Source organism: Paramormyrops kingsleyae, chromosome 23 (assembly GCF_048594095.1).
Source record: "Paramormyrops kingsleyae isolate MSU_618 chromosome 23, PKINGS_0.4, whole genome shotgun sequence".
Taxonomy (NCBI): Eukaryota; Metazoa; Chordata; class Actinopteri; order Osteoglossiformes; family Mormyridae; genus Paramormyrops; species Paramormyrops kingsleyae.
The window spans coordinates 5,611,522-5,632,098 of NC_132819.1; the positions used below are offsets into that span (position 1 = coordinate 5,611,522).

The following is a 20,577-nucleotide window of genomic DNA, read 5'->3' on the forward strand; positions in this document are numbered from 1 at the left end:
GTGTTTTTGTCTAAGATGCATGTTAGTTTAAATGAGCAAGAAAAGGCAAAACAATGACACTTTGTCAGTTTCTGTGTTTATTTTGATTTTTAAAGTTTAACAATAGTTAGAAAAGTTCAAAATACAAAAACCACAATTATACTTCAGCGGCATTATTTTTCACAAAAAAAAAAAAAACTGGGAGATCAACGGCCGTTTCACCACCTCACAGCGACAGGCAGCCACTAAGAGTGCCACTTTAAACACATCACAAGCATCCGCCGCACCTCTGGCTCTATATCTTTGCCACATAGTTCCCAGGAAACAAGCCTTCTTTGCCCCTTAGATGGCCAAACCACCAGCCAGAAGGATCTGAGAGACAAAGGCAGAGATGACAAGCTAATGCTCATGTTCATAAAGAGACAGGCCTGGATTCCACGTTCACTGAAGCAGGGGGTAACTCAAAATATCTTTATTGTCTTCAGCTATTTGATCTATGGGTCATACACTGAAATGCAATAATGATCTCATTGGTCATTGTGCAAGAAAACCGTGATAAATATAATATAAATATGAACATGAAAGACAACCATACTGAGGCATGGACATAAGACAGAAAAATATTATCAAAAATAGTTTAAAAATGGTTAAAAAACATGGTTGTTGAAATGGGCAGTGAGTTGTATGGACAAACTGGCACAGATAACACCAGTGTTTGGCATGAAACATTGGTGGGAGGCAGTTGCTCGTGGGACTTTTACTTACACAAAAATGTTCTGAGGGCAGAAGGAAAAATCATTGGTTCAGAATGATAACCAATCAGATTGTAGAAGAGGTGGACCCAAGCAACTAGAGGAGGCGGGATCAAGAGATCTGATTGATTGGTCCTGCCACCTCTAATTGCTTGGACCCACCTCTCTACAATCTGATTCTCTGAACCAATCATTTGTCCTTTGGCTCTCAGAACATTTTTGTGTAAATAAAACTGCCGTGAGATTAGTAGTTCCCCTACCTTCAGCAAGGAGGTCAATGACGTCGGCCACACTGAAGCTGAGCTCGTCCGTGTCCTGGGCCTCAAAGGCCCACAGGGCCCGGCAGCGCAGGGCGGGCGGCTTGGCCTTTGGTGTCGACTTAGCCTGTGTCACTCCTGTCACAGGCTTCTGCACCGTGGATCGTCGGCACAGGCTTTTATGGAAAGGGAGGAAATGGGCTTTGGATGCCAGTCTGATATATCCACATGCCTCAAGGGTGAGTCAGTTTACCCTTTTATTAGGAGAGCTATAAACAGACAAAGCAGGGTGATCTTTGGACATGTGGCCTGGGACAGTAAGGGCTCGCTAGGTGAAAAGGAGCCCTGCACTCATCTTTATCTTCCTGTCGTCAAACTAATCTGGTATAGAAAGTGTATTGCAGACATAAGGTTTTGTTTCATATTTTTTTTCTGACCTTGAAATGCAATACAATGCATAGAAGGGCTTTTTTGCAAATGGACTGCCGGTCCTAAGAACATAAGAACTATACAAACGAGAGGAGTCCTCTGTTTTTCTTAGCATTTTTTCTGTAGAACAGATATACTTTATTGATCCATGTGGGGAAATTGTCTTTTCACCTATCGTGTCTCGCTCTCTGTGAGACACACACACAACAATCGGGGGTTAAGGGCCTCGTTGAGGGGTCGACCAGCTTGTGGTAGGAGGGCGGATCCAAAGATATTTTGCATGGGGTGGCAAAGAGAGAGGCGTTGGGTTACAACCTGTGTAGCATCATGCAACTTCTTTTCAACAGTCAAAGCTGTGTGTTGGGTGTAGATTCCCGTATAACTGGTACAGATGTGCCAAATTAATCCTGCCAAGCGGACCAGACATGTCTGGGCTTTTACGTGATTGGTGATGTAAAAGCAGACACCTATTCACGCCTTGCTGCAGCAGTGCTTTGTCTTCTCTGTTTTCTCTTTTTCTCTCAATAATTCAAAATGTCACTCAGTAATTCAGAATAGACGTTAGACCATATTTTTAGCCCAATATGACCAATGATTGTTGTCTTCAGTTTGTTTGTGGCATGTCCAGCCACACCACATGTCATTAGTTTCATCAGCGTCATCAAACTGGAAATGTCTGCTAGCAAGACACCTGTCAGAAATGTCCTTCATATTTCTGAATTTAATCTATTACTTATAAAAGCAATACAACACAGGATTTGCTTACACTGATGCACAGTTTGGCAAGTCAGACCTGTGAATCTTCTGTGAGTATTTCAAATGTCCCCAGAATGTCCTGTGAAAGTCCCTAGCCCTCATTCCCCAAGACTTCAGTAATTAAGTTCTACCTGGAAAATCACTCATTAAGACCAATGACTCTACAGTCATGGTTCTGTTAGGAACCACACTGCATCTTCATCCATTTGTCTCTGTAAGCATGGTTTGGACCCTGGTCAGATATTTTCATGATAGCCATACCAATGACTTACCCAGCAAACCCTTGCTCAGGGACGCTCAGGAAGTCCATGTCTGCTTGTGCCTGGCTCTGGGCCTTGCCTGGATGTGGCCCACGGTGCTTGGGTAGACTGGGCTGATCCATGCTGCTCTGCTGGCACAGCAGGGATCTCCTGGCCGAGGACTTGGGGCCTTGCTGAGGTACCGACTGACCCCTTCCGCCATTCCTGGGGGCTCCTTTAGAATAAGAGCAGTCAGAAAGAGAATGGTGGAATAAAAACCTACATGCTGAACATTTTTCATATCTATATAATGATAAGGCAAGGGAAATTAATCATGACTATCCATTCTATTTATTTTAAAAAGTTGTTTCACTAAAAAAAAAATAAAACATACTATATTCTCCTGATATACAGGGAAAACAAATGTATTTTAATTTTAAATTTTAGCATAAATTGTTGGGATGGTAAAAAGCACACCCCCACACATGTGATGTCATCCGAAAGCCCTAACTGTCCTCTTCAGGGAACAACAGGACTTAATAGGGAGGCATGTACAGTGTGAGAGATATGAGCAAAAACAGAATGTCCACTACAGAAGACAAGAATGACTCGCCATACCTCAGGAAGACATGACCTATATTATAGTCCATATTCCTCATACTTTTGCAAGAAATATAAGGCATGCGGTCCTCATACTGATGATTTTCTAGCCCAGCCCTATTTGAAGGGCTTCAGTTCGCTTTCGATGTTCTCGCCTGCCGATATGGACGAGCGTAAACATGTTACATCACACGCTGACCTTGTGACAGGCAGCCCAGGCCTGGCGGCTGCATTCCCAAATGGAGGCTCTTCCTGTTGTCCAGGCGGGTGGGTCCTGTGAGTGACAATATTTTGCAAAAGGATTCAGAAAGTTTAGGTCGGGCCTGGAAAAATATTTCCCCTGGAGGGCCAAATCTGAGCTTCATCGTGTCAGCAAGGGCCATTTTTAATAATTATTTTCTTGTCCCACGAAAGCTACAGTAGAATGCTGGTTCTCTTTGGAGAGGCTCGTTTCTGTCTGCCACCTATGGAAATAGCAGTTTGTTATATTTCATGAGACTTAAATATTAATCTTTACCGTTTTTTCATTTTAATGAAAGATGAGCCACTTGGTCTGGCTATCGCCGAGTTCTGGGTAAAGACCTTTCCTCGTACATCTATTCTGCATTTTACTAAATTGTGATGAAAATATAATGTTGCTGTTAGGGTCCATGAGCTGATGGCACATCTACGTCACGCAATGCTCTCTACTCACTGGAGTTCTTGGGAAGTCCTGGTCCAATGGTGACAGTGAGGAGCTTGCTGCTTGTTTTCAGGACAGCTTGGTCTCCATGGCCCACTTTGAACTGGATCTGCCTTATACCAACCCCCCCAAACGGACCCCAGCCAGATTTTTTCACTTTAAATTCAAGCCTTTGGGATAAAGGGAGAGACATAATATTAATAAAAGTGTCCTTTCATGAAGGCTATACAGCCCTGGAAAAAGTTAAGAGACCACTCAATATTCTTAAACAAATCTGTATTTTAAAACCTGGTTTAATCCTTCTTCTGCTGGCAGAAGACTACGCTGAGCTGCTTAATTTTTTCCTGAGTTGAATGCATGAGTTTGTACAACCAATGCCCAAGTTTACAAAACAAAAGTCAACAAAATCTGAAATGTGGTTCCTGGCTAAAGCTAAACTAACATGGAAGAAGATAGTAGCTGAGAAACAGAGATGCCCACAACTCATGATGGCAACAATCCAAGAACATCTTATAGTATCAGGGACCCAGAGTGGACAGCTGAGACTAATGCTATGCAGTATGAAATGCGTGTAACACCAGACAGGTAGAGGCCACATGAACGGGAGTCAGGAATGCACTGGACGACTTGAAGGCCTCGCTCACTGGTTGTGGAACATCAGTGGCAGCTTCCTGTGGGTCTTCTCCTCGTATCGCTTACACAAGAGGCCCAGGAACTCCGTCTTGAAGACGCACTGCAGCATGCTGTCGTATTCGTCCTCGTGCAGGATGAAGAAATCATCCTGGAGAGTGCTGATATGGAAGACGAGTGAAATGAAGGAAAACCAAAGAGGAACTGATGATATCCCAGAAACAGTGTGTGATTACACACAACTTCTGACACATAGAAACAATAACTGACAGTCACGTCAGATGAGTCTGGAGTATCTAACCAGCTCCTTTACTTAGAAAGAATTACTAAGAACTTCCAGAGCAGGAAAACAAATTAAAGGATCTTTATGTGGTTCAATCAATTCATGGTCAATAAAAACATGTTTGTCGTAATCAGACCGTGGTACCTGAGGGCAATGGACTGGACCTTCTCCACTTGTATCTTCCGCTTCAGAACCTCCCGGATCTGGCCCTTCTCTGGACCCTGCTTCAGCTTCTCTCGTCCAATCACGTAAAGGAATCTTTGGGTCAAGATGAGGTCGCGCTTCACTGACTGTACAATGAAGGAAAGAAAGGTTAGCAGGTAAACGTCTCAGCCATTTTATTCCGTTCCAGATACAATTGCAATTTCCATCCCTAGATCAACTCTTTTTTTCCCTTAATCAACCTGTTTCAGATCCCTCACCCTGAACCTTCGGTCGTACTTGACCACCACGTCTGCGAAATCGATCCTCTCACTGCGTCCCACGAATTGCCGGATCTCAGGCCGGCTGTCGGTGCCAATGTAGTCGCCGGCAAAGTTGCGGTTGATGCTGTTCCGTCGCCTCTCCTTCTTGTTCAGCAGGATATCCGAGGCTGCGGGGAACCAAGGGCAAGATATAGCTTAACATGAGAATGCAAGTCAACTCAGTATGAAGCTCTGAGCACCATATGGACCCCTGAGCACCATACAGACCCCTGAGCACAAGCTAAATCTCTCACCTTCGTTCCTCAGACGGACACATTTGCGGACAGCGTTGTGCTTGCGCCAAGCTTTCTGGATGACCCGAGCATAGCCATCGTATCTCCTTTCCCTCATCTCCTCCAGCAAGAACAACTGGTCAGATGGATTCATTAGGTTAAAAATCCATGATGTGCTGGATTTATATATCATAATACAAGGCTAGTGGCCATAAGGGCATTGAATGAACTCTTGAAATGGCCTTGCATGCATTGCTGCACCGGTGTGGGGATGTTGTGGGGGTCAGTGGATGAGGCTGCGGTGTCTGTGATTGGAAGGGTTGCTGGCTCAATTCACAGAGTTGGCAGAGTGATTTCACAGTTGGAGGACCATAGCCTTCTATCTACTGTATGTTGCTTTGGATATCAACATCTGCTGAATGAAGAAATTGGTTATGGGATCACTAGGCAGGTTGTATGAATCTTTAAACCTCCTTCAAACTTTGGAAATCATCTCTATCAGAAGGACATTGACCCTTAGGTGCCTCATATTGTAGTTTCTTGCTGCAAGGAAGCTGAGGTGTTCAAAATCATGTGAAAGAATCCATCCATTCATCCATCCTTCCATCCATCCATCCATCACTTATATTGCCAGCATCATAGAGGCCCATTGTAGCACAGGGCAGAAGGCTGGGAAACATTCAGAGTGGGATGCCAGTCCATTGTAGGGTGCGTACACACACACACACACACACACACACATACATATACTGTGGGCTATTCAGAGAGGCTTTACACTTTTTTACTGCCCAACAGGTATGATTATTAGAGGGAGGCAATGAGTAAAAGGAGAGTAATGTAGTGAGCTCACTGATTCAGGCGCCTTGATGAACACTTTGCTCTGGCCCAGCTGGTACTGGTCCTGCTCCATGTTGACGGAGCGCAGTACATGCAGAACGCCCTTCCTTTGTTCCCCGTGCCATTTTGGCCAGGTTTCCTTCGTCAGAATAGCGTACCTGGGGGGGGGGGGGGGCGGGGGACACTGCTTATTACCCATATGTGTCTCGCCGTCCTCACCTCTGATCGTCATGTTCTGCACCTCCATGAACCTCAGCTACATACCCTCAGCTTTTTCCAAAACTACATCAGCACTTTAGACCAGCTTCACAGAAATGCTGGCAGTTTCAATATGAGACTGTTACTGATGATGAACAGGGACCATGTTCCTTATAAAATATCCAGTCGTACCCAGAACAAGGGATCAGGAATTCAGGTAGAGCCCGCTCCGCCCTCCATACGCCCTGTAGGATGCCCACCTTTGCAGGAACTTCCCAAATGTCCGGCGGTAGGCGTATCCGGCCCGGCGCACGCGGATGTTCTCGCAGAGGCCCAGGTACTCCACCTGGTGGTGGACCCGGGCTTCCTCCCAGTCGCGCGGCCGCTTGGTCTCGTTGGGCTTGATGCAGCGCACATAGTGGGGGCAGCATCTCATCAGCTTCTGCACCAGGTGGTTGGCTTGTTTCTGCACGGATGCATGGGAGGGTCAAATGCAGTTCTGCAAACACCCCCACAGAAGTGCTACTGGCAGAACAGAAGACCAGAAGAAATCAAACCGTAATTCTTGGATTATCAAAGACATAGTATGGATATCACTAACACATGCAGTGATGGCTAAATGAAGCTTCATGAACCACTTGCTGTATTTTCTGACTCCACTAGATGGTGCTCTCTGTTCAAAGAAGGGCTCAAACCATGCCATCTAGTGGGGTCAAAAAATAGCAAATTAAGCTTTGTTTACCCATTACTACCTGGAGGCTTAGGAAGACAATAGTCAATAATCTGCTAATCATGGGGTTGTTTGAGTGAGGAAACTTGATCAGTGGGTGGGGTTAATTCTCTGTGGAAAACTAAAGGTTGACCTGCAGGCCAGATTTAGTAATGAATTAAACATTTTACAGGCTGTTAAAACCATCTGGCGGGCCGGTGCTCTGAGAGCTCTGTTTAAGGACGTGACCTGTTTAAGGTGAAGAAGCAGCTCTCGATACAGGTGAGTATCATTTTACAGGCCGGGACCCGCTGCTGATACAGCACCCACACCTCCTCGCTCTCCGGCCCTCTCTCTGCCCCCCCACCTGCCCTTACTTTGATCTTGTTGCTGGCGGTGGAGGGCCGGCCCTTCTTTTCAACAACCAGGTTCTCGGGAAATAGGTCTCCGATGAAAGAACTGGGCAGAGCAGAAGGACAGTGAGAGAATGAGGTGGTGTTGTTATGCATTTGTTTAGACATGCTACAGTGTTGGATCAAGACAAAAACCTTGTGCAGAAACATAAAGTTACAGTGGTCATAGAAAGTATTGGCACGCTTGCTTAATCCAGTAAAAATATTGCAAATTTATTGGTCCTTATAACAAAATCATTACGTAATTTGTGTACAAAAAATATCACATTAGAAATAACCAGTAGTTTTAAGTAAAACATTCATTTCAAGTAGTAATAAATTGAATCCCACATAACAGTCCTAGAAGCTGTTTTGAGTTAAAAAGTTCTTTGGTGCTGTTTAATTAGTAACACATTTGCAAAAATGAAGAACGCCAAATATTTGTGTTTAATATCCCTCTGGGAGCCAGTGACTACACTTGCAATTAACAGCAAAATGGCAAGAACAGAACTGAATGAATCAGTCAAAAATTCATGATACAATAGAAATAGCTCCTTGCTACCTTCTTAAAACAGTAGCTTGTGTAACAAATAAGGCTGAACCTCTGCTACCAAGTGATCCCAGTAGCCAACATTTTATGAACTTCTTTAATGATAAAAAGTAAATGTCTGTGTGAACGATATGTACAGATATGTTAAACATTGCTTGTCAATAGACTTTTGTTATGAAACCAATAAATCTACAACATTTTTCGCAGAATTAAGCAAATGCCGGAAGACACCCTGTGAGTCTGTATGTTTAAATCATTTGAGCCTGGAGACCAAGGCATAAACAGGCCCTTGAATGTAACAAAAGATGTGTAAAAGTAACAAAAAAGAATAATTTGATGTAGTTCTGTCATAGTTGGTCATAGTTTGGTCATAAATGCTTCATGTTTTGGGCAATTCTCTGTAAAACCTGTGAAGTGATCAGCCATTATTATGTGATTAAATAATAAAAAACATCTGGTTAGTGAACATGCAACTCCAACAATAAAGGCGAATCACCCACAATTCACTGCTCTGCATCAGCTCGATGATGTCGCTGAACAGCACGTCCCTGTTCCTCTCGCAGAAGCCGCTGGTGTCGTAAAGCACCTGCGGACAGCAGGATTTTAAATGACAACCACCAGTTATTAGTACTCAGTGAATGTGATCCATTATATTTAATTGGAATCTCTTTATGCCCCCCCTCCATAGGTGAGGGCAAGCTGGCTGTGAAGGTTGGCCAACCATAGCAGCGATCAGAGAGCTGGGGGTTAGGGGCTTTGCTCAAAGGCTCACAGGCGGGCTAAGGCCAGGCTTGAACCAGTGACTTTCCAATCACAAGCACAGAGGCTTAGCCCACTGCACCACACACTGCCCCTGACTCACCACTTCATCTGCTTGCTCGAAAAGTACATTCTTCCGCCCACATGACCCATTGTCTCCTGTTCATTTAGCTAGGCAGGACCACCAGTTATGTGAACAAACTATTCGTGTAAGTCTATGTTTAAAAACATGGACCAGAAACACAAACAAGGTCAATTCAAGCTGCACCAGGGTACATAACCTGAAATGCTCCAGGAAAATATCTGGCTTATAAGAAATACTGCAGCTAGAAAAGCAACAAAGCAACTAAGTGTATTGATTTGATCTTGTTCTCTCCCACAAGAATTATTTATGAGCAGGACCAGACAGCCTGGAGTGGAGGCCTACTGCTACAATGAGAACTTGGGTTTCATTTCATCTCACTGCATTTCATGTCATTACTGCTACAATAAATATTTCTATGGTCTGCCTGCATTTAGGCTCATGAAAGTGCCTATAAAAGGCTATTTCTGCAGGAAGGGAGGTCGGCACACGGTTCATTAAATGTTGAAACTCTTCCACTGAACCCCCCCCTCCCCGTCGCCCCCCTCCCGGGACAGCTGGGAGCCACATGGCAGAAACAACTAAAGCTTGAAAGCAAAGCAATGCAGAGCACAGGGATCAAGGGCAGCGACACGTCTCCCTGTTCACTGTTACACACCGGTCTGTCAACACACTGCTGTCAGAGGAGTTTCTATGGCTTAATCGCGTGTGTGTCTGTGTGTCTGTGGTCTGTGTGTGTGGTCTGTGTGTGTGTGTGGTCTGTGTGTGTCTGTGTCTGTGTGTGTATCCATGAATGCTTGCTTATTATTTCAATTATTACATCGCTATTGCGCAGTTAGGAAAACTGAAAGCTATGCGAATTCATGAAGCAGATCAGACAAATTGAATTTAAATTAATCCTCACCTAACCACTGAAAATCGAACCAATTTCTGTTTAACATTATTTGAATTGCTTGATTAATTTAATGCAACAGCACAGTTAAGGCCTATTAATTAGGAGCTCAATGGAACAAAATATCTATCCATCCATCCATCCATCCATCCTCTATAAATACTTACCCAGTTAAACAAATTAGCATTTAACATTTTTCTGAAATTATCCAAAAACAAATAGCCATAATTCATGTTCATACATAACTAAAATGTATTGGGGGTATCCCCACCACTTTACCAATAATGTGATTTTAGTCATACAAATAATAAATTAAATCAAGCGAAGTTAATTAACTTTAATGTAAAAAAAACCCTAAGGGATCCCAGGGGGTATGTTGGCAGATTCTGCCTGGAAGACATACTGAATCTACCAGGAAGAGTAATCTATAGCGCCCCCTGCCTTGCCAGCATAGTGGTGCAGCATGAAGCCTTTGTTCCAGCTGTTGAAGTGGTCGTGGGCGCCGATCTGTATCTGCAGCTTCTGCAGCAGCATCTGGTCAGATCCCTCGCCCTTGGCGTGCGTGGTGGCACAAACGTCATCCAGAATGCTCATGATTCCCGGGGGATTCTTAGCAGGGGGCAAAGGAGACCCACACGGTTCATCCAAATCTGCCAGTAGTTCACGCGTCACATGTACATCCACATCTAAAGATGTATAAACTTAAAAAAGAGATGCTATTTTAGCAAGGAATTTGTGTCGCAAAAATAGAACTGGAGAATAAAACGGATTGATGAAACATCTATTGATGATGAGGGTATATTCATGAAAGGTTACGTACCATCTACACCATAATGTATATTTGAGGGGCCCAGACTCACCACTTTGGACTCAATGAGGTCACAAACCACTTTGTTGTTGAAGTACTCAATGGGGGTCCACTTGATGCCCTCTTGGACATACTCCTCCTAAAATGGCATTACCCACAAATCAGGAGCAGAGAGTCACTGCAGAGCTCCATCACAATGCTGAGTTGAGATATCGTGACTTATAATAATTGTTTTTGGCTAGTTTATGTGTGAGTGTCAGATATTGTTAAGCACTTTGGTCAACCACGGTTGTTGTTAAATGTGCTATATAAATAAAATTGAACTGAACTGAACTGAACTGAATGCTGGGGCTCCAGCATATTTTAAAGTATGAGGAGAGATATAGTGGCATTGGACAGGAACCTGGAAGTGGTAAACGCCGGTCTACCTGTTCAGCTTTGAGCGTCAGCTCGATGAAGATCTGCTGAAGCTTCTCATTGACAAAGTTGATGCAGAACTGCTCGAAGCCGTTTTTCTAAGCAGGGCGTAAAATGCGAGCATGTTCACTAAGAATTGCTTCACAAACAATTTTACCCAGAAGCCTGCAAAGAACTTGTTATCATAAAGCCATTTTCAGACTAAGATTTGAATTTTGTTGTGGGTCGGCACCAAACAAATGCTCGCTACAGAAGACAAAATAAAACAGAACAAAACATCTCCTTTTTAAACGCCCACAAGGAAATACTTGTCAGTGCGTTCCCTGGCTCGTTCTCGCCCACCTGGAAGATTTCAAAGCCGTAGATGTCCAGCACGCCAATATTGAGCTCCTCGTAATCCTTCTGCACAGCTCTGTTAATGGCCTAAGCAGGAAGGGCAGCAACAGCAAGTGCTGAGAGACACAAACAAACTACGAGCACCACAAAATGTAAAGGAAATGTAAAGGAAACACATGAGGATTTTTCTTTTCTGAGTCATGCAATATCCAAGTGTTTAGGAACTGGACTTGAAACCAGAATATTACAGGTTTTCATGGCTGCCAACTCTCACGCTTTCAGACTCTCACACATGCAAGAAATCTTACAGCAAATCTATGTTATTCCATTTTAAAATTAAAATTAGCTGCGTCAAATGCATTGGGGTAGTTTGCAAACCCTACAGTTTATTTATGAGGTAATAAAACTGTTACATACATGTAAATGCGTGTGCGTGTGTGTGCAGACCTGTCTCGAATTGAAAATCTCAGTCGTGCCAGCTGACCAAAGTTGGCAGTCCTTTGTTTAAACCATACTGTTGCAACATTTAGCAAGCTAATTAAGTCTTATTCCTTAAAAATGCAACTGCCTAGACAAAAAACATACAAAATTGCAAGATATGTAAGTTAATCTGGACAAAAATCATATGTCTCGTGCTTTAAAGGAAGGCCCCAGGTTCTTTGTGATCCTGTACTGGATAAACAATCGAAAAATAGATGCAATATATAATTATCTAATACATAATATAATTACCGAATATGAAAATGCAGACGAATATTATGGCTGCAGGGTAACTGACATCTGATCTCGTCAGAGATAAGAAATGAACATTCCAGGCTGAGGAGGTCATGTGACTCACGTCCACGAGGTAGTCGAAGAGGCGGGCGTGCAGAGCCTTGGAGAGGGCGTCCCGCGTGAAGGCGGCCTGCTCTGCGTTGAGGGTGACCAGGATGCTCTCAAGCTTGCCGCCCCACTTGCTGTCCATGGTGCGGCTGGTCAGCTTCTCCTTCAGGCCGCTCTGGGAGATGCCCAACAGGTAGGCCGGGAACGCCAAGACTGGGGGCGGGACAGTAATCAGGGACGCCTGCACCCCCCCAGCCCCAATGGATCAAAATATCCGTCCGTCCATCCATCCATCCATTTCAATTCAATTCAATTCAATTCAATTCAATTCAATTTTATTTGTATAGTGCATTTTCATAACATTGCATTGTCTCAAAGCTCTTTACATTGTCCCTGCCCAAAGCCCCCAGTGTGAAAACCCAGAAGTGACAGTGGCAAGGAAAAATTCCCTAGAAGGAAGAAACCTTGGGAGGAACTAGACTCAGAGGGTTAGCCCAACCTCCAATGGGCGGCAGAAGAAGTCAAATGAACAGGATGGCAAAACTCCTAATTTACACATCCATCCATCCATCTTCTACAAATACCCAGTTAAACAAATTAGCATTATGCTAATTTGCATTAAACCACAATGGGGTGTGGGGGGGTCCTTGATGATAAAATTCTCAATGTTCAATCAGCTGGTTCATACACAGCATTTTATTTAGTGATATGCGGCTATCCCATATAACGCTAAAACGAAGCCGCTGCTCTGTGGTAGTTTTTGGAAAAGCCAGAATCTGTTACTTGTAATGTTAAATGTTTAACTAATTATCTATTTTGACACAGAGCTGATTTAAATTACATAATAAGATACTAAGATGTATTCATATTTTTGTCTACCTCATTACAGTTAGCATTCTCTACATATTGATTAATGCATGCTTGGCAATATTAGTGGCTCCAGGTTTCACAAAAACCAGACAAAAATGCAACTAATGACCAACCCTGCATTAATATTTCTGATTTCATGTATCAAAAATCAATTATCCTGTCCTGTTATAACATATATCATGAACCCTTAGGTAGTTGGAAGATAGATGAATGGAGACAGATTTGCATCATAAGTATATTTTCCTGAACGTGGCAGAGTAGGTGGAGCGCTGGGTGTAGCACGTGGCAGAGTAGGTGGAGCGCTGGGTGTAGCACAGGGCAGAGTAGGTGGAGCGCTGGGTGTAGCACGTGGCAGAGTAGGTGGAGCGCTGGGTGTAGCACAGGGCAGAGTAGGTGGAGCGCTGGGTGTAGAACGTGGCAGAGTAGGTGGAGCGCTGGGTGTAGCACAGGGCAGAGTAGGTGGAGCGCTGGGTGTAGCACGTGGCAGAGTAGGTGGAGCGCTGGGTGTAGCACATGGCAGAGTAGGTGGATCGCTGGGTGTAGCTCGTGGCAGAGTAGGTGGAGCGCTGAGTGTAGCACGTGGCAGAGTAGGTGGAGCGCTGGGTGTAGCACGTGGCAGAGTAGGTGGAGTGCTGGGTGTAGCACATGGCAGAGTAGGTGGAGCGCTGAGTGTAGCTCGTGGCAGAGTAGGTGGAGCGCTGGGTGTAGCATAGGGCAGAGTAGGTGGAGTGCTGAGTGTAGCACGTGGCAGGGTAGGTGGAGCGCTGGGTGTAGCACGTGGCAGGGTAGGTGTAGCGCTGGGTGTAGCACAGGGTAGGGTAGGTGGAGCGCTGAGTGTAGCACGTGGCAGGGTAGGTGGAGCGCTGGGTGTAGCACATGGCAGAGTAGGTGGAGCGCTGGGTGTAGCACATGGCAGAGTAGGTGGAGCGCTGAGTGTAGCTCGTGGCAGAGTAGGTGGAGCGCTGAGTGTAGCACGTGGCAGAGTAGGTGGAGCGCTGGGTGTAGCATAGGGCAGAGTAGGTGGAGTGCTGAGTGTAGCACGTGGCAGGGTAGGTGGAGCGCTGGGTGTAGCATGTGGCAGGGTAGGTGTAGCGCTGTGTGTAGCACAGGGCAGGGTAGGTGGAGCGCTGGGTGTAGCACAGGGCAGAGTATGTGGAGCGCTGAGTGAGGAGGGGTGGCTGAACTCTGACTCACAGTCCTCGCTGTCCACTACGGCACAGTTGCCTTCCTCCCGGAAAGTGATGTTGCCCAGGTGCAGGATGCCTGCCACGATCTGCAGGACTGCGCTCTGCTCGTCTTCGGAGAGCCCCACCACAGACATGGCGTCCTGAATGATGCGGGAACGCTAACGCTATAAAACAGCAGCACGCTTGGAGAACGATGCGCCATAGGGCTACAAAACACGGATGTCATCCGCGTTCGGAAAGACGCAAAGCAAAAAAATTAATGGTGCCCTACAACCTCCAGGAAACTACCGCATGCTTCCATGCATGTGAGGTTCTAGAATATTTGGTAACCTTTTACATTAACTGCACCTTCATAATGCCTTCATAATGCATTAATAGAACATTCATAAGCAGCATGTAAATATACCTTAACATCCTAACATAACAGCTTTAATGTGCATTAATAAACATTATATGATAATAACAAACATTATAATTGTATAATGTTTGTTACTAATGTATATGAAACCTGTTAAGGTACATTAGGATGTTAAGGTATACTTACATGCTGCTTATGAATGCATTATGAAGGTGCACTGAATGATCTATGAATGCATGATGAATGCATTATGAAGGTGCACTGAATGATCTATGAATGCATGATGAATGCATTATGAAGGTGCAGTTAAGGTAATGCGTTAATGATTTTTTTCAGGTGGGGGAGCATAAGAGGGACCATAATTCACAGGGGTGGTGTGTTGCTCAGTGGGTTAAACCTCTGTGATCTGTGTGCATCTGTGATCAGAAGGTTGCTGGTTTGAGCCTCAGCCTTCACAGAATAGTCACATTTTGGTTTGGCTCCGAAACCCCCCCTCCCCAAAATGCTGGCCCCAAACTTTGCTTTCTTCTGTGTGTGTGTGTCTCAAAGGAGAGCATGACGGGATATGGGAAAAGCAGCATTCCAGTGTACCTGTACTCGTACAAATGGGAAATATAGGATCATTTCTTGCACAAGGGGCCAAATTTACCATTAGCTATTGATACGCTTTGAATTGGCTAGTGCCTCCGGGGGGCAATTGGCTTTAAGCTGGGGCCAGTGTCCATGTATATGCACCCGTTTCCAGGACAACAGAATCAGAGCAGGAAGGCCCAGCTTCCACAGACATACTCCCATTCAGCGGGGTACAGACTGAGCTATCTTACCATCGTGTTTAAGAACTCCTTCTTGTCATTGACATCATCCACTGTGTAGGTTCCAAACTGGCTCAGGTAAAAGTAGTAATCAGGGCTGGTGACTCCCAGGTACTCTCTCTGCTCCTTGCTGGCTCCCTCCAACAGCTGCATGATGGGAGATTAAAACTGTTCCAATGAGTCCAAATATGCACTGGGTGACTCAATGCTGCAGTTAGTCTTTGGCCTGCTGGAGAAAACCGAAGTACCTGGAGAAAATCCATGTAGCCCGAGAGGAACCTGTAAACTCCACACACACGACGGAGGTGGGGTTTAAACCCCCGACCTCGGAGACGTGAGTCAACAGTGCTGCCCAAATGTACGAAATCTTACAGTAAATAGGCCTGATATAGCTGCCAATGTTACACGTTTAATATAAAGAAAAATGAAACTTAATAGCTGGTTCCTAATAAAGAATTTCAAGTGGTCAAAAATATGAGAAACCGCCACCAGAAATTTGAGGTATTTAAGTTTCTCGATCAAACATCTGCATATTTACTATCGCCAAATGCTTTCCTTATGTTTTCTGCTAAAGTTGCCAGAATGCCTAAATGTAGTACCTGGTAATATATGTGGAAGTTCCTCTCTCCTTGGTTCTGCGATACAACTCTGGACTTTTCCAGCAGAAAGTTAGAAATCTTTCCACCATCGGGTTCTCCTGCTCGACTGAACTGGATCTCAAAATACTTCCCCTGTATGACACAGATGAAATAGCGTCGGATCTTACAGTACAGTCCATATGACGCATCCAGCCTTTACATCCATTCATTACTTCTCCTCTGGGGTACCCAAATCTTAAAATTAACTCTTGGTAAGCTTTGCATTATCTTGCAAAAGCCATAATATCACAGCAATTAACAATGAACGGTGGAAAAAGTCTGCTCATAGAATATACAAGCTTGACTTACTGAAGAAAACATCACACAATCACAAAGTCTGACCATCAGAAAGGTCACATCTGATAAAAGTCGACCCCACGCTCTTAAACTCACAAAGCGACTGGAGTTGTTGTTGCGGACTGTCTTAGCATTTCCAAAGGCCTCCAACAAGGGGTTTGACTGCAGGATCGTATCTTTTACTTGCTGTATGGGACAGAGGAGGAGTGGTAACACTAGAATCTTGGTATTGGTGCAGAGCAGTGATTTCCAGCCCGGTCCTCGGGGAAATCCAGACAGTCTGTGTTTTTGGACTAACTGGCTGGTATCAAGGAGGGAGCAAAAACGTGGACTGTCTGAGGGCCACCAATGACTGGGTTGGGAAACACTGGTGCAGAGAGAACATCTAAGAATGAAGGTGGGGGAGGAGACAAAATTGACTCACCTGCACTTTTGGTCCTCCGCCGGATACCTTGGAGATGTAGCTCATGATGTACTTGGCGGACACAGTCTTTCCTGCTCCACTCTCACCACTTTAATGACAAAGTAAAGCACAGATATGCCTTCACATCAATAACACTTCAGTTAGAAAGTCGTCTATCTGTCAAGTGACAGATTAAAGCACCCGGACACCTGAGATCTGCCCCAAAACAAATGGGGGAACATAGCTTGATTTACAGATCAAAGATTTTATGTCTATACATTCGAGGTGAGTATATTTGCCAGATAGTGATGTAGCAAACCAAAGCACAGGGGAATACGGCAGCGTTAGACCACTCAGACCTGATGATGACACACTGGTTCTCCACGTCGATCACCATGTTGCGATACATGTTGTCTGCAAGGGCGTAGATATGGGGAGGGTTCTCATACTGAGCCTGGGAGTTTGGGAGAAAGACATCAACATTGTTGCAATCGTCACAAACCTTGGAGGTCCCAACCCTGAAAAGTACTCAGGAAGTATCACATCCCTGACAGTCCAGGTACATTTTTTGTCATCGCATACACACACACACACACACACACACACACACACACACGCACATACAGCTATTTTGTCTGCCTGTCTATAGTACTGTTCCTCGAGTCACTCAGGTGGTCTGAAAAGAGCAGCATCTACTCACCGCCCCTTGGTACAGCTCCACCTCATGATCAGTGAAATACGGCAGCTGTTTGAAAGGATTGACTGATATCAGCACGGAGCCTATGTAGGTCTACAGGTGCAGTTTAGGGTTAAAGGTCATGTCGTTTACACATCCCAGTAATCCTGTTCAATTAAGCATATTATCAAAACACCTTTTATAGCACATTATCCATCAACTGTACTAACGGTTACTGTCAGCAGGATTGTGGCTTGGGTTCGATCCTAGACAACCTGGGGAAAATCCAGACACAGAGCACAGCCATGACTGAAACCTGCAACTAAGAATTTCTGAGGCAACAGCGTTACCTACTGAGCCACAGGACTGTTCAGAAGATGTCATAATGCCACAGTATCTTTTATTTCCTGCTTTCGAGCCGTCAGTGTCAAGACAGCAGATACGCCCCAATGGCCACAACCTTTAACCCGCTACTGTGCCACTTTCAAGGATACAAAGATGTAGTCGTCCATGTATCTCTTCCTCAGGTTGTCCCTGACAACATCCTCATGGATCTTAGTGAGCAGCACCATGTCATCCACGCCGCTCATCTTCATGTTCTGTGTCTGCCACTGAGGAGGTGAAGAGAAGACGACACAGAGAGAAGGATGGGCAGATGAGAAAGGAGGGAAGAAAGGGTGGGGGGTTGGGAGGGGAGTGACAAGAAAGCAGGAATCACATTAATATCAATTCTAGTGAGCTTGGTACCATGACTAAGAGTACATGCAGGAATTCTACATGTCAGTGACTGCTGGCTCAAAAACTTGCCCCAGCCCAATTTCTGAAAAACATCTGTTTCAAAATAATGTATATTGTGTGCTGCCGGTTTAATAAAAAATGCTATTTCTATATATAGTAACCCAAGAAAACATTTCAGCCTCCAAAAAAGAAAATTAAAAAAATGTTGCACTCAAATTACAAAAAGTATTTTAGTAGACCTCTAAATAAGGACGGTTGGGAAAACGGCCCACAGCGTGTGGCTTTACTCCGCAGAGTGTGTAATAAACGGATGACTGATTGAAATGCACAAACGCCATGACATTCAGCGCTGTCGTCCCGCTATAAGTTCATTTGGAAATGTTTTTCAGGTGGCCCTCTAGTGGCCAACACCGGTATGAGCGTCAGGGTGACTTCAGGCCGTGCGGCAAAGAAGCTGACACTGCAGCCGGGTCAGGTGATGGTCGGTGCTGCTGCTTTCCTTTCGCCAACAACTGGGACTCATGGTTTTTCTTCTTTGTTTCATGCCCACTGACTGGGAGGATACTGGAATTCCTGTTATCCTCCCCTATGGCTTTTGGGCTTGTGCTCGGCACATCACCCTGTTCAGGCATGTTGCGGCTCATTGGCCCCCTGCCTCGAAACTGCGCCTAAGCGGGTTCAGTGTTCAACACGAATGAACACTGTGAGTTATGTTTCTTATGGTTGTTTGTATTCTGTATTCCCCTATACTTAATTTTTCCCATCCCACCTACATTATTAGTGTTATTATTTCTGTATACCTTTTTTTTTCTTCTCCCCCTCTCCCCATGGTGATTGATGTCTGTTATTGTTACGCTTGTTGTTTCTGTATCCCCCCCGTTCCCCCCCCCCCCCTTTTTCCACGGGACGGGTGAGTTCGGAGCGGCCACACTCTTTGCTCTTGAATGTAAGGCCACTTAAAATTAATAAATTGTTTTAAATGGCCGCCCGCCTCAATTTTTTGGTGCCGCCTCGATTTTTTTTATATTTTATATTTTTCAAAAAATCCGTTTTTTTCACCTCAAAAACGGTGGGTGAAAAATCTTGAATGTCAGCCTCGGATTTTTCAATTTGACGCTTCTCGGACAATGGTTTTTATCGTTTGTCAGATTGTGTGTGGGCCCACGGTATTAAAATCTTGGCAGGGCATCAATATACCGAGTAATATTACCCTTCGCGAGCTGTTTGAGAACTTTTCTAGTTTTAGTATATCTCTGTTGCCGTTCGTCTTTTCGCTAAAAATATAAAATATAAAATCCCCTACTCACCAATATTTTAGAAGTTTGAGTCATGTAAAACAATTTATTAATTTCAAGTGGCCTAATGTAAAATAAAGTTGTCCTCCGAAGAGGGGGGGTGGTGGTGGGCAATGAAAAAAAAAAAAAAACACGAATGAGCGGTAACCTGATACAGTCGTATGTGTGGTTGCATGCCAGTAAATTTAGGTAGCTATTCACAATATTTTTTACCATTTACATAGCTGGGGCAAGCATATCACCCAATAGTGCTACAGCAAGGACCTTTATGCAAAACAAATAAGTCTAATACAAACCTATAAAAGGCAAACGGTAACTGCTCTGAAATTCATGTATAAGTGATATATAGATAAAAAAAAAAAAACTCATTGTCTTCATAAAAAAGGCAAAAAATAAATAAATACCGAGATTCTAAGGCATTCACGGAATGGGCAAAGTTTATTATTAACGGTGTGACGTCTAATTTATTAAGACCTTAGCTGTAAGCACCAGTACAAACGGAAGTATACTGCAGTGTCGCTGACACATACCTTACAGTTTACATAATCTATAAGATCATTTAATTTACGCCTATATGGAACTGAGAATCACAACTTACATCAAACCGTATATAGAGTTTTGCTGTGTGACTTAGTCATTTAAACATTCAACCTTTTTCTTGCGTCAGACATTAAAGCTATATACGAAACGAGGCAATGGTCAAAAAATGTGCCCTGAAGATATGGATTAATGTTGTCACAGTCACATCCTGCGCTAAAGTATAGCAAAACGTAAAAAAAAAAAAACATTTACTTGAAAATTAAATTAAAATAACGCATTTCTCAGTCCAGTAATACTCACCATTGCGGTTTTAGACGTGAAGTCTCGTTTTGTTACGGGTCAAAGGAGATTCATTTAAATTCCGCCTCGACATGGAATACAGCTGATTCTTCAAACATAACCATCGGACCCCAGAGTCATAACATATTTGTTTGTTTGTTTTTAGACTTTTCTTTTATAACGTTCTGGAATCGCGTATTTAGCCTAATGGTTTTAATGTTTTCGATGGTAGAACGGGTGGTGCCGGCTTTTTCTTGATACCGCAGGTTTCAAGCAAGTAAAGGCAAGTTCAATAACTTTTGGAGCATGCTGAGTTATTGGCTTTAGAGGCAAAACTAGGAATCCGCGGGAGAAAGGTTATATATCAAAATGGGATCC

General features: G+C 44.2%; 1 protein-coding gene across 1 annotated transcript; it reads right to left on the reverse strand.

The window, feature by feature from the left end:
• Positions 1-54: 54 nt before the first annotated feature.
• LOC111854242 (unconventional myosin-Ie-like) lies at positions 55-20,498 on the reverse strand. The gene is made up of 27 exons (XM_072705730.1): positions 20,221-20,498; positions 17,842-17,958; positions 17,372-17,461; positions 17,031-17,125; positions 16,693-16,780; positions 16,365-16,454; positions 15,933-16,064; positions 15,346-15,480; positions 14,171-14,303; positions 12,123-12,319; positions 11,291-11,371; positions 10,960-11,046; positions 10,584-10,670; positions 10,165-10,332; positions 8,491-8,576; positions 7,426-7,507; positions 6,600-6,805; positions 6,155-6,299; positions 5,326-5,440; positions 5,030-5,199; positions 4,752-4,897; positions 4,339-4,485; positions 3,707-3,864; positions 3,212-3,286; positions 2,446-2,647; positions 992-1,164; positions 55-351 (listed from the first exon to the last, which is right to left on the reverse strand). Exons 1-27 carry the CDS (start codon positions 20,221-20,223, stop codon positions 275-277), a joined length of 3,285 nt encoding a protein of 1,094 aa, XP_072561831.1. The 5' UTR covers positions 20,224-20,498; the 3' UTR covers positions 55-274.
• Positions 20,499-20,577: the final 79 nt, after the last annotated feature.

Coding starts and splice junctions, on each gene's coding strand:
- LOC111854242 (XM_072705730.1), bottom strand. Junction 17,462..17,841: donor ACATGGACGACTACATCTTT/GTATCCTTGAAA, acceptor CTGCACCTGTAG/ACCTACATAGGCTCCGTGCT. Junction 16,065..16,364: donor ACAACAACTCCAGTCGCTTT/GTGAGTTTAAGA, acceptor TGTGTCATACAG/GGGAAGTATTTTGAGATCCA.